Source organism: Patella vulgata, chromosome 3, assembly GCF_932274485.2.
Source record: "Patella vulgata chromosome 3, xgPatVulg1.2, whole genome shotgun sequence".
In the NCBI taxonomy this organism is placed as follows: domain Eukaryota; kingdom Metazoa; phylum Mollusca; class Gastropoda; family Patellidae; genus Patella; species Patella vulgata.
In genome coordinates, this window is record NC_065881.2 from 36032885 (window position 1) to 36048187 (window position 15303).

The 15303-nt window shown below is 34.8% G+C and overlaps 1 protein-coding gene and 1 long non-coding RNA gene across 3 annotated transcripts in view; both read right to left on the minus strand.

Moving 5' to 3' along the window:
* The window catches only part of LOC126816710 (alanine--glyoxylate aminotransferase 2, mitochondrial), a 120088-nt gene that overhangs the window by 12761 nt on the left and 92024 nt on the right, over positions 1-15303 (minus strand). Inside the window, exons 10-13 of the mRNA XM_050543457.2 lie at positions 14447-14519; positions 13559-13707; positions 11457-11606; positions 11027-11125 (exon numbers count right to left, since the gene is read on the minus strand). Of these exons, the coding sequence (XP_050399414.1) occupies positions 11027-11125; positions 11457-11606; positions 13559-13707; positions 14447-14519 (471 nt within the window). The remainder of the gene's footprint in view (positions 1-11026; positions 11126-11456; positions 11607-13558; positions 13708-14446; positions 14520-15303) is intronic.
* Positions 200-4828, minus strand: LOC126816749 (uncharacterized). 2 transcript variants are annotated; one of them, XR_007678566.2, is made up of 3 exons: positions 4058-4828; positions 2937-3527; positions 200-1518 (listed from the first exon to the last, which is right to left on the minus strand). It is a non-coding gene; the product is annotated as an uncharacterized LOC126816749 (long non-coding RNA). The 2 variants fall into 2 exon arrangements; XR_007678565.2 differs by having other exon boundaries at positions 2937-4828.

The following is a 15303-nucleotide window of genomic DNA, read 5'->3' on the forward strand; positions in this document are numbered from 1 at the left end:
TTGAGTTATAAACTTACATTTCAAGTTTCAACAAGCTAAAAATGTGATTTTTCATACAATCAGGGGCCATAATCCATGAAGTTACGGTCCGATACATGCCAATAACGAAAGGAACGGAGGTCTTAGGGAGATAAACCTATTCAATAGACAATCATCTTGTCAATATTATTTTTAAAAATATGCCAAAATTCCCTTTAAATTTAAAGACTCAGCACATTATTTATTTATAGATTCTGAATGAAATAAGGCAAATTTTTTCTTTTACAGCAACATTGCTGTTGTGAAAAAAGGAAACCAGTACAATCTAATGCTACTACAATTACTAATGAAATTCAGGAAGATCATCATGAGTCTGCCATTCAAAAAGTCGGTTCATGTAAGTACATAAGTTTAATTATATACAGGTAAAGTGAGGTGGCTTGACCACATGGGCGGCTTGATCGCACTTAATTTTCCTTTCAAACTCCATGAAACATAATGTAGGACTCAGATTTGGTTTTATGTGTTGAATGAAGTGCATACTACATTTGAATAATCCGAGCGTGTGTGCTTTGGCCATTAATTATAGGGTAACTGTCGAAGATTAAGAAAAGAGCAGAACAAATCCATATTAAAATCAAATTGTCTTAGTAGAACAAAGGGTGGTCAACTGGTCAAGTTACCTCCCCTTACCTTAGTGTGCCAAATAATGCGACAAGTCTTTGGTTACAAATGATACAATATTATGTTGACAGTGCAGTCGCCATATACTAGTAATTGACCTACTTCAATTTAGCTTTTACATGATTTTCATAAAAGACAAATAATTTGTTAACCATATTCAACATAAATTATCTGGCTGAATTCTCTGTAAAAATAAATCCTTCTTTGTGTAGACTACAAAGTCAACAAAATTCGAACCAGAAACTAACAGTTGTCCTTGAATTTGGTAAAAGTAATTATGATTGGTTTTAAGTTGAATAACACCATCTTTACTTTCTAAACAAAAGTTATTATGCAGACAAGCGTCTTCAATGTTTAAGTCCAGTTCCTTAAAAGGACATTTTACTTCAAGTAACCTAACTGTACCATCCTGACCACAGATTTTTCCATCTGGTGTACCGCTTAAAAATGGCAACTTTGGATTTACAATGAGTCCACAATCATGAGCATGATTTCCAGATTTCTAAGTATAAAATTTGATGGCCTTTTTCTGATTGTTCTTTCCATATGATGTTGGTGCTGAAGTAAAAAATTTAGGATTTATTATTGATTCAATAATTTGTCTGACACAACTCTTCTTTTTACAATAGATCCAAATTCAGAAGCTGTTAATCTGTGTTTTCTCTCCTCAAACAATAGACGACTATTAGATTGATCTTGTGTTCTTTCTTCTATAGAAACACACTGTTGTAACTGCATAGATGGCGCTGTTCTTACTATTTCTTCACTAACATTTATGATCAAATCTCTTGGGAATTGTAAATTACCACAGTTTGTATTTACAGGTGTTTCACTCTTTGGTTTGAAGAAATTTGCCTGAAAATATAGAAAATAATCAATTATTTTTTCTATTTCCAGGGACATGCCCTCTAGATATGATGACTTTAGCTGCAGAAAACAGTAGAATTACAGTTATGCTTGCAAAAGAAATAACAGATAGTACAGACAAAGAAAGGATGGTAGCGGAACAACAAGAAAAAATCAGAAGATTAAATGGTGAAATTGAAGATTTAAGTAAACAGAAGGGCATTAATTTTTTAGATCAAAATATTGAGAATGACAATGTTGTGCAGTATTATACTGGTTTTACAACAGAAGTTTGTAATTCTATTTATAAATTTTTAGTTCCAGATAGATTGCCGAGTAGTGGTGCTCTCTTTGAATATGTTAGTAAAGGATGTCTAAAGAAACTTTCTGATCTATCACTTCGTAATCAATTTTTATAACCATGTGTAAATTAAGAATTTTTTTTGACTTATTAGATTTGTCTTTTCGTTTTGCTATAACACAACATGGATTAATTATATGTTTTTGAGTTTTGGTGAAGTAAGTTTTTGGCCATCATGAAATGTTTTATTGGAGCATATGCCAAAAGAATTCAAAAAAGAGTTTCCAAATACATTTGCCATCCATAGAAATTAAAATACAGAAGCCAAAGTCTCTAGTAGCTCAATCTCAAATCTATAGTGATTATAAAGGAACTAACACTTTAAAGGGACTTGTAGTGTGTGACCCTAGGGGGTCAATTATATTTTGTTCAATGCTTTATGGTAGTGCAATATCTGACAAAGATATGTTTAATAAGAGTGGGGGGGAAGGCCGAATGGTTAGCATGCGCGCGCTGTATCACGAGGCCTGTCATTGAGTCAACTGGCGTGGTTTCCAATCCCCGGTTGTACGTGACAAGGAGTAGGGTTGCCTGTCCAACCTCGTGGGTTTTCTCCAGTCCTCTGGTTTCCTTCCACTGCTAAAGACCCCTACGCGCAAGCGAATTATTGAGATAAAATTAAACCAAATGTTAGTCCCGAAATGACCTAGTCTGTGTCGAGTGGATGTTAAACCAAATTTCTCTCTCTCTCATGTGAGTGGATTAAGAGATACTTTGAAACATTTGATGGATATTGAATATTTGATGGTTTAATTGCAGACAAGGGCTTCAAGATTGAACAAGAAATTGCAAGTATTTTATTGAAATGAAATATTCCCCCATTTGCTCACACAGGTAGACAAATGAGTGAAGGTGATGCTATATTCACTAAAAAGATTGCAAAACATCGAGTTCATGTAGAGAGAGCAATAAGAAGAGTTAAATCTTTTGAAATTTTAAGTGGTCAAATACCTTTATCTTTAATGTCAAGGATTTATCAAATTTGGTTTGTTTGTTGTTTTTTAACCAATTTTATGCCACCTTGTATAAATAACAAAGATACTGAAGAATAATATGCTTTACTTACTACATGAGTTGACAATCCACTGCCAACACTAAAGGCACCAATATGTGTATTTATAAATTTATCAGTATCACTAGGTGGTGAAGATACCAGGTAGCTTATAGGACAACCTTTTAAAGACTGTAGATGCTGAATATCTTCTGTTTCAACTTGAAGTAATCTGAAATTTTCAATACTAGAATTAACATGAAATTTACTGGTATTTGAGTTTTGTTTTTATTTATCAACAATCTTCGATAAACACACAATCAAAGGGAATTTAAAAGTTAGTCTGTTAACTTTTTGAATCACAAAATACATTGTATTGTAACACTCTTTTCCTAATTGTATCTAGTAATTTGACTCATTTTTTATTTGTAAACATGTATTTAATTAAAAGAAATTTCATTTTTAACACTTCTGAATTTTTCTTTCCTACAATCTTGGAGCATATTCTGAACATGTTTTGTGAACTGGCTTTGGATTAATAAAACGGATGTTGGTTACTGCTGCAGGATCAATTTTTTCACCTCTTTTTCATCACTAAATCCCATTAGTTGCCACTGTTGAAGAGCGATCACCAGCCCGACAACATGGGAGCAAGAGCCACACATCCTACAAATTAAATAACCGTGATAAAACAAATTTAAGAGGCTATTCCATGCAGGAACATGTTATACGGCATAGGCCCATTCAGAACAGCTGTTAAGGCCTACATAGGCTGCCCCAGTTAACAAAATTTGTGTATTTTTACTGCCTCTGCTTTTGGTACTTATTAACTAGACTAATAGAAATAGTAACAGTAAGTACCAACTAGGCCTACCACTATATGTTATTATGTACAACTCTGTGTTCAGGATGATCTACTACTAGTACTACTAAGTACTAGGGCTAGGCTAGTCCTCATGTATATCGGCCTTACAATCTACAGCAGTAAATATAAATATAGCAAACCTTGGTTTTCTCCAAATTTATATCGAATCCAGACCGGACTGAGCCTAGACAACAAAGGTCATCAGAAATGTAATATCTGTGCATACTCCTTTCCTGTGTTACGTCCTACACCTATGCTTCATAGTCGGACAATTTTAAAAACCATGCAAAAATCGGCCTAAGTAACAGTAAATAAGTAAGAGTTTACTTACCCAGCAAGACAGGAACACGTCTAAGTGAACTGAATGGGGTTTCTGATTCTTTCGCCGACTCCGATAACACCTGGACGACACGTTGATGGTTGATCAGTCACTAGCCCAAAAAAATTTTACGTCAATGAAATAACCTTCGTTAAACAATCTAAAGCAATGCTGCCTTGATTTTAAACTCACGTCACACTTTTCTTTCAAATATTCAACAGACAAATCAGCAGGAAGGTCCAACAGATTGGCACAGGATGAAACGACGTCTGTCATCGCCATGTTTGTTTATGTCTAAGGCGCATCAATGTTGTCTAAGGTGACGTCATTATAAAAAAGTGGGAGGAGCTACTAGGTCTCTGACGGAAAGGTCAATTCTGGAATTTACCATCCGATATTCTCGAATATCGACAGGAACCAAGATCTTTGGGTTATAAACTTACATTTCAAGTTTCATCAAAATCAGAAGAATATTGTGACCTCTAGAGGGTCCACAACCTTGATATACCATATTTTTATTTACACTATTTGAATACGAGGGGCCGCCATTTTGTCTGTCAGTTTTGGTCCGATTTTTACGAAACTTGAACTCAACCATCTTTAGGGTGTAACGATGATATATTCAAACGTTTTTTTAAATCGGATAAAAATTATGACCTCTATAGGGTCCACAAACTAAAAACATCATTTTTCGTACAATCAGGGGCCATAATCCATGAAGTTACGGTCCGACACATGCCAATATCGAAAGGAATCGAGATCTTAGGGAGATAAACCTATATTTTAAACCTATAAACCTATATTTTAACCCGTAAATAGAGTTGTCTCCCTTCAATTAGATTTCCTCGACCAGGCGTAATATACCGTCCTACACATCCGATATTCTCGAATATCAACAGGAACCAAGATATTTGTGTTATAAACTTACATTTCAAGTTTCATCAAAATCAGAAGAACATTGTGACCTCTAGAGAGTCCACAACCTTGATATACCATATTTTTATTACACTATTTGAGTACGAGGGGCCGCCATTTTGTCTGTACAGATTGTGTATCACGGTATCTGGACCATAGCCTGCTTATGACAGACTGAGAAACATTCATCGTCCGCGCCACAACCGCCTGTGTTGTGCCGATCTGTAGCATGCCAAGGGCACGTAACCTTTTATTTTGGGTAAGCCGACGCATATCAATATTTGTTTTCTGGTCACTAAAACAATTAAACTGATGTTTCCACCCTGGAATTCAATGCCACAATGACTGTAACATTCAAAGTCAGGGTCGTGCAAATCTTGGGTTGGACCCCCATGATGATCCCAAGCATCACCTGCATTCCATGCGGTAGCTATTGGTGCGTTTGGGCGTCACATGTAACTGGAAATGTTTCTTCTGTTAGGTTCTATAGTGACTTTTTTCGTAGTCATTTGCATATTTTAGTATTATGCCCCCAAAATCAAATATCCTCTACTTTTTTTCAATAGTATATATTCAAACGTTTTTTTAAATCGGATAAAAATTATGACCTCTATAGGGTCCACAATCAGGGGCCATAATCCATGAAGTTACGGTCCGACACATGCCAATATCGACAGGAATCGAGATCTTAGGGAGATGAACCTATATTTTAAACCTATAAACCTATATTTTAACCCGTAAATAGAGTTGTCTGCCTTCAATTAGATGTCCTCGACCAGGCGTACTATAACGTCCTACACATGCTGCGATCGTATGTTCAAAGAATAGGTTGGGGAAAATACCTCCAAGGTCGTTATATTACGCCCTACACACAGTGAGTGGCACTTGTCCAGGATGTTATATAACGCCCTACGCATTTAACGGGTTAACTAAATAAGTTGCCTCATTAAATAAAGTTGGATAAAAATTGTGACCTGTAGAGTGTCCACAAACAAATAGTGGACGGATGGACGGACAAACAGGGGCGACGGCATAATTCGTTCACATGAAGATGTGGGTGTATAAAAACTTTATTTAATGAGGCAACTTATTTAGTTTGCAAAAAACTAATCTTCCATAAGTCCCTCCTAAGCTACAAAGTCATATATAAGATAGAATAAGATAAGATAGAATGCAGTTGCAAGTTAAATATACACGAAAAATAATAAGTATGTCATCAGTTGAACATTATGGTTTCTTTTATGCTCAATATAAATGAGTTTATAGTTTAATCTTAAAATTTTCAACATTTTTACACATCTTTATATCAAAAGACAGATTGTTCCATATTTTTGATGCAAGTTTTTTAGACATATGTGCTATGCGTGTTTCCCAATCAAGGTCTTGGGTCAATTTGAATTCCAAGTAATTTTGCGGTAGTAACCATCTCAATTTTCTCCCCATGAAGTGATAAAGTTAGGTTTTTCTGATTTCATTTGTGTTTTGATGAAATCAGCATTGATTTTGTTTTCGAAGGATTGATTAGCATCCCATTGTTTTCACACCATTTAGCAAACATATAGAGATCATTTTGGAGATTATTGGTGATGGATATAATATCTTTGTGTGAACAATGCAGGGTACTGTCATCAGCTAACAAATCTATCTGACTTAATTCAATATTGAGTGGGAGATCGTTTATAAAAATAAGGAATAAGAGAGGACCCAGGATCGACCCTTGTGGAACTCCGCATTTGACTTTAGTAATTGGGGAGGTAATTGATCCTAAACAGACTTTTTGTTTCCGTGAGTCAAGATATGATTCAATCAAAATTTGTGAATTTTTCAATCAAGACATTCATCAAAACATCTACACCAAGATTGAATTTGACAGAAGAGATAACATATACTGTAACATTGGTACCGTTTAATCTGGCGTAAATAGCGTTAATTTCTACTCTCCAATTATTCATAAATATTGTTTAATTTCGGCGAATAGTGCTCAATTTGTACTTCTATCAAATTTCAATCTCACTGTTTAATTTTGATTACCAAGCGTCTAATTAACTATAGTTTAGTTTCTCGACACGTGTTGAATTATAAGCGTCACGTCTAATTAGCACGACTGTTCAATAATTGGTTGGGCCTTCAATTTCCCGAGCCGTCAAGGTGTCCAATTACGCAAGGTGTTCAATTTTGTTGTCAAACATCTAATTTCACATGTGATATTCAGATATTACGATGTGTTTAGTTGTTGGTCATCGTTCAGTTTTGCCAAATGTCTATTTTGCTGCACAATGTTGAAATACTGTAATAAGTGTTAGTTTTAGTACTGACCTGTTGCGATACGGTGAAATATTATTTTTCAGGATTCATACGACGGGAGGTATCTGTAATGCCTGTCATTATCCGGGGATTATTTTTCAAGATCACTTCGGTGAAACAGATGTTGGATTTTCAATGGTGACGGAACGGTTCCGAAGCAAAGCTTTCTTGAGATGCACTTACCGTTTCGTCCACAATCATAAAACGTGTATTTATATATCCATTTAAAACAGTATTTCCCACACTGACAACACATCCATGAATTATAAATCTCACGCATCTGATTTACGTGTGTACACGTCCACTCCCTACCCTGATTAAATCCTTTTGATTAAATGTCTTCGCAATTAAGACTAACAGCATGGGTATTGCACCAATCATATATTACATAATATGGGATCTATAGAAAGCATTTTGGGTTGAAGGGTAGTGCGATTATCTGTGGCAATAAACACAGAAGGCTTGTTGAATTAATACACCTGTGTCAGAAACTAACAATATGTCTATTGTGTAAGACAAAATGTGAAAATAAACTAATAATTCGAACTCTTTATTTCTTTTTATTATTATAGAACGACAACACTTTTTCGCTGAAGATCAAATAAAACCTACTAAATACATTCCATGCTTATATGTAACGCATAACTTTGCCAAACTTTATTTCAGAGAAAGCCAACTTAAAAAGGAATTGTATCATATATTTAAGTTTTAATTTTAATAAAGAATGGAGATATCATAAATAAGTTAATTCGATGTTTTTGTGGCATGTACTATATTAGATGAGATCGAAAGAGCATTTTAGATTAGGGGTTACAGAACAACAAGTAAGGTGGAATTAAAAAGTCGAACGGAACTGTTCTTCAGACTGAATTGCGACACCAATCATAAAATTTTACTGAGTTCGTGCTGCCATACTTTCTAGGCAGAAAAAGCTCTTTGGAATTAATGTCTTCCTTAGAAATTTTGGCATTTACCTGTGACAATAATTTTAGCTTCGTGCAAAAATCGTGAAGCAAATAGTTTCAACTTGGAAGAAATGTTAGAAAACGGCTAACAAACAATCAGCATTGTTGATTGTAAAACATTCTTGGTTCATTTTCTATTTAAACAATTGCTGAATACCATGGACACGTATTAGTCCGATAATACCTTGCTGACTTTTTCATTTTGGCACCAAAGAGTCTGGTGGATGCATAATGAGAATTGACAAGTAACATCAAAAGAAACAGATTGACGACGCCCCTTTAACAACAATATGACTTTTACTGTTAATTGTCAGTAGTAATAATTACAAATTTTGAAAAGAGAAGTTGATGTATTTGTGATTTTACATGTAGCTTCAGTCCATTCAATAACCTGTATTTATTACTCAAATGGTTTCTCAATTAGTAGAATGTCAAAATAAAGAAAACACAGTTACACTTACAATATGACTAACTAAGAAGTTATTCGTCGCGATCTGGCCGGATCCCCACTCCACCCGTTACATGTTATACAAATTTGTTACGAGTAATTGTGATTACTTTGTTACGGTAAAACTCCTGTTTTTAGGAATGTGGATATGTGGGATTGTTTCATTTTTTTAAATCGGTACAGACTTGATGAAAGTTCGCGCATGCAGAGCGTCTTCTGAACAAACTGATGTTTAGTCATATTTGCAGTTGACATATTCTGTCAAAAATATTCCTTACACTGGTGGTAATTATTTCATTGTATAAAGCATGATTTTTCTGTTAGGCAGTTTATTCTACACTTTTTGATGTGCTTTATAACTATTGAAGAGGCTCGAATTCATAAGACCTGATTTTAGATGTGTTTGCTCTATGTGTTGATGGATAAAACAATCAAAATTAATATTTGTGTTTGTGATAATTATTGGAAATGGAACGTTTTTTTTTAATTAGGATATTAGTGTCTATGGCATGAAAACAGTAAGCAGTTTGTATTTGGAATTTACAAGTTGAACGCGTGTCAGTTAACCCGTTCAGATGCAAACTCGTACACGGTTAAGGTAATACTTGACTCGTATATAAATTGATTGGAATAAATCAGTTTTACTCCTTGGTTGTTTATATTGTTTTATTTACCTAATAATCAACTAGCTTGGCTCACCATCACGACAGAGATTAGTTCACCGATGTTTTTGTAATAAAGAACAATAGTATTGTTTGTTGATTGGCGTTATGATTTTAGACAATATGATAAGTTCACCAATGTTTTTGTAATAGAGTAGACCCGTATTGTTTGTTGATTGACTTTATCCCATGATTTAAAAAAATTGGTGATGGTTAATATTGGGTAAAAAAATAATTCCTTAAAGTGCGCCGGAGCCCCTTTTAGATAAACAAAGTGGCTATGTGCAATTTTATTCTTTGATCTTTTATACACGGGACATTTCTGTTATTCAAACCAATCTGCACATGAATTACTACATAACAAGTTGACAGTTCATCATTGATTTGGGGTTCATGTGGAATAGGTTCTTCGGTCAAAATACAGTTATTCTTTTCTAAAATAAAACGAGTGCCTTGGATTTTTGTGTGGATTTGATAGCGGTTATAATTAACTAATATTCTCTTACATCGGAGACTTGTGTTGTGTTCAGTTCATTTTTACGGTAAGTACAAGCTTATGTCTGACTTGAAAGCACTTTTGAATCCCGTTGCAAGTTCTATTTATGTCTTATTTCTATTTGTAAGACCGATAACCAAAATACCTTTATAGTTTGCAATTTAAAAGTCTATATTTGCCGTAATTCTTAACTATATACACTCTTAATACAGTAAATATGCAAAACAATTTGAACACAGCATAAATATCTAAACTGTGTAATACATGTATAGTCTTATGCATACATGTCCTTTAAAATGTTCTAGACATGCAGCTTTACATGACTGGTTGGAAATATAATCGCATATATATCGTGCAGAATATGTGAACACACGTGTTCTCACTATACAATGTGGACTAACGCGTCCGTATTATTAACGAAAATATTCAACATTCATAACATCGTGGCAGTATATCATTTTGACATCGATTGTTTATGACAAATAAATACTGTTAATTTTGCGTGTAAAATTACACCAAGGCCTATTGTGTCACACAATAGCGACTACTATACCAAGTTTTTTATCGTGGCAATTTTCAACAAAAAATGGCAAGATAATCGTGTTTCGTCAAACCTTCGCGACGTTTGTACTGATACCTGCCGTCGTATGAATCCTGAAAAATAATATTTTACCGTATCGCAACAGGTCAGTACTAAAACTTACACTTATTACAATATTTCAACATCGTGCGGCAAAATAGACATTCGACGGCAAAACTGAACGATGACCCACAACTAAACACATCGTAATATCTGAGCATCGCACATGAAATTAGATGTTAGACAACAAAATTGTACACCTTGCGTAATTGGACACCTTGACTGATTTTAATCACGGCTCAGGGAATTGAACGGTCCAACTAATTATTGAACAGTCGTGCTAACTAGACGGGAAGCTTATAATTCAACAAGTGTCCAGAAACTAAACACTAGTTAATTAGACGCTTGGTAATCAAAATTAAACAGTGAGATTGAAATTCGATAGAAGTACAAATTGAGCACTATTCGCCGAAATTCAACAAGATTTATGAACAATTGGACACAGAGTAGAAATTAACGCTATTTACGCCAGATTAAACGGTTTTGGGTGATTAGCACCACCAGTTAAAATAGTCATATATAAATAAATAAATGAATGTTTTTACACTTACATTTCCATAAAAACCTCCTTTACCCAAAAGTATACCTTGGTCTTTAGTTTCTTCCCATATATCGGCCATTTTATCAGCAGGTAAGGGTTTTCTGGAGCTCTGTTCAATACAATATTACAATTACATATAGAAATACATGTATATAGTTTTACACGAGGATGTGTTCTACATTATCAAAGTAAAGAAATGGAGTTTAATATGTCCTTTTGAGACTAACATATTATGATAACCTTAATGACTGAGAAATGCTTTGTCTGGCTTTAGGCATTGCCAAGGACACACATTTTTGAAGCTCCCAGTGACATCATAATCTATATATTTTCCCTAACATGTTCACTTACAAGTATTACATTTGGGATTGAGAATATTGTCGTTTAGTCACAAGTTGCATGAAACTTTGCAAAATTATGCCGAATTATTTAAAACATACCCTATCTTCCACCATTTCAACACCTATCATTAAACCTTTTCCCCTTACATCTCCAATACATTTAAACTCAGACTTCATATTCTCTAATTCTGTTAACATATAAGATCCTAATTCAGCACAATGTTCTTGTAAATTATCCTCTTTAATAATCTGTAAAGTGACATACAACATATAGAATTTTCAAATTATTAACAAAGTTGTCCAGATATTGGAATATTGTCATCACACCAATAACAATATATCATTTTCCTTTTTAAAGTTCTAAATAAAAATAAGGACTGAAATATGTTCTTTAGGTAGTAATATAGACAATTACATACTAATATCCATGAAGGAGTTTCTATTTTCTAAGAGAGAAAAGGGTGTGTAATGAAATCAATAACCAGCGGCTGCCAGGCAGGATACGCCCACATTTTCGAGAGATGGACAGAGAACAAGCTAAAAAGAAAGTGATTTTTCGTACAATCAGGGGCCATAATTCAGGAAGTTACTGTCCGATATGCGCGAATATCGAAAGGAACCGAGATCTTTGGGTTATAAACTTACATTTCAAGTTTCATCAAAATCGGATAAAAATTGTGACTTATATAGGGTCCACAACCTTGATATACCATATTTTTAACCTACCGGGTATTTGAGAATGAAGGGCGGCCATTTTGTCTGTCATCCTTAGGGTCTAACGGTGATATAATAATAAGTTTTTCTCAATTGGATAAAATTTATGACCTCTATTGGGTCCACAAGCTAAAATCGCAAGTTTTCGTACAATCAGGGGCCATAACTCAGGAAGTTACGTTCGGATTGGCGCGAATATCGAAAGGAACCAAGATCTTTGGGTTATAAACTTACATTTCAAGATTCATCAAAATAGGATTCAAATTGTGACCTCTATAGTGTCCACAACCTTGATATACCATATTTTTACGCTATTTGAGAACGAAGGGCGGCCATTTTGTCTGTCGATTTTGAGCCGTCCTTAGGGTTTGACGGTGATATAATAATACGCTTTTTTAAATCGGATGAAAATTATGACCTCTATAGGGTCCACAAGCCAAAAATGCGATTTTTTGTACAATCAGGGGCCATAATTCAGGAAGTTGCGTTCCGATATGCGTGAATATCGAAAGAAACCGAGATCTTTGGGTTATAATCATACATTTCAAGTTTAAGCTAAATCGGATAAAAATTGTCACCTCTACAGTGTTCACAAGCTAAAAACGTGACCTGTATAATTCACGCCACATGGCTAATTGTTTATATCACGTGGTTTGATTGACAGCTTGCAAGTGACATGTGTTTCGTCTGCTTCGATGTTTTTGTGCTTGCTGACAGCGTTTTTCAACATAAACAGATCAAAGTTATGGGCATGTGAGACATATAGTATAGTGCATTTTGGCACATAATGTCGACGTGAACGGCTTTTCCTTTTTTCTTCCATTTCCTCTTGAGAATGGCTGGGCTCGAATGTTTTTACGGCATTACTTTAGACCACCCATAGAAGATATATTTTATATTCCAATACGTTGGTGTCTGACGTTGACATACTTTGGAATTTTATATATTTATTTGAATATATATGTGCCACAAGTCCGTTGAAATAAATAAAAACACCGTCAGCAGATTCGGCATGCACATAAAAATTCAAGCAGACAAAATATCTCTCACTTGCAAGCTGTCAATCAAACCACGTGATGTAAACAATTAGCCATGTGGCGTGAATTGAGGCACAGCATACAGTTTAGTATGAGTGAATTTACGCGACGGCTTTGTGTACTAAACGTTAAAAATACATAAATTCGTTTTTATGATATCCTAATAAACAACAGATTTGATCAGATTTTTGGCCAAAGGACTACACGTGAACACAATACAGCAATGAACTTGTGTCAAATCTGTATGCTTACTACAGAGCCCAGTGAGCGCGTTGAACCAACTATGTCACTTCCGGTTTTAATAAAAATTAATTTCTCGCTTACAAAAACTTTTTTGTTTGTGTTACAGAGGGGATTATTTAACAATATATATTTAAGATTTATGGAAACCTTGTTGAAAATGGTTGGTCTTCCCCTTTAATTGTTGTGAGAAATTCAGATATGATTTACCTCTAGTACCGCCATACCGACAGCACATGCTACAGGATTTCCTCCAAATGTGTTAAAATGAAGAGCTGTACCCATCACTTCTGCTATTTTTGGAGTTGTAACCACAGCACCCATTGGAAAACCATTACCCATACCTTTAGCCATAGTTACTGTAATAAAACATAAGATGATCATGTCAAGAAGATAAGAAATATTGTGTTGTTGACAGGAATTAAACAAAGAGAGTGAGAGACACAGAGAAAGAAATGGGGTTTAATGTCCACTTGTATTAACATAGGTCATTTCGAGGCTAACATATGGTTCAAATTTATTTCAACATATTGCTTGTGCGTATTGGTCTTTAGCAGTGGTAGGAGACCAGAGGTTCCGGAGAAAGCCCAAGAGGTTGAACAGGTAACCCTACTTCATGTAGAAGAGCGAAACTGAAACAACGCCACTCGACTCAATAACAAACCTTATGATCTAAAGCAATAAGCAAATAGATCCAAGTCAATATACGAGATATATATCAGATCAGTTCAGAAATTCGTCTTTGAAGAACAGAAGTTAATAGAGGCATTTTATTGGTGTTAAGTTAGTGTTGGTTAAGTTACATAAGCACTTCTTTCAAATCGTTTTAACACTATCATTAATTCACAGATACAAAGAATCAATATTTTGATCCAAAGTGGCTCCCTCAATGAAAAATATAAGGATTATTCCTTTCAAATGAGATGGACAACCCATATTAATTTCAGAAAGACTTATGGATCAGAGTCGACTCTATTGTGCTAACAAGAAATCGGAATGAGAGACAAATGGACAGACTGAAGGATGAACCAGGGTTAGGACAAAATAAATATTCTATTAAGGCATCCAAAAAAATATAGTATTGGTAAATTTCTTTACCTATATCTGGATGTACACCATGGGTTTCAAATCCCCAAAAATGGCTGCCTAGTCTTCCAAATCCAGTTTGAACCTGAAGAAAATAGGGTTTACTTACAAAACCAGCAGATGCCAGGCAAGATACACCGACATTTTGCAAGAGAACAAGCTAAAAAAAAAACAACCAAACAACACGATTTTTCGTAAAATCAGGGGCCATAATCCAAGAAGCTAAGGTCTTAAATGCGTGAATATCGAAAGGGCCTGAGATCTATTTTACGTTTCATCAAAATCAGACAATACTTGTGAACTCTATAGGGTCCACAACCTTCGTATTACAAACATGTACTTGTACACAATTTGCGTGCAAGGAGTGGCCATTTTGTCGGGCAAATTTGTTTCGATTTTCACAAAATTCGAACTCAACCATCATTTGGGTGTAACAGTGATATATTCTAACGCTTTTTTCAAATCGGATAATAATTGTGAGCTCTTGAGGGACAACAAGCTAAAAACGCGATTTTTCACACAATCTGGGGCCATAATTCAGAGAGTTACGATCCGATATGCGCGAATATAGACAGGGAGCAAGATCTTTGGGTTATAAACATGCATTTCAAGTTTCATCAAAATCAGATGAAGACAGGTTGCCAGGCAACGAAACATACGCCCACAGCAGCTAAATTGTCCGGGCAGTCAACATGAGTTGTTGCATATTTTTACTTTTGTTGGTAATGAAACATTCATAATACACTAACATCTGATTAATTATCAGAAAATCATTAGAATTTGTTTGGCCCATGCTAATGTTTAATATACAAAACATTTAATACCATGGATTTAGCTGTTCAAGTTACCAAAAATCATTGAAAATCAAT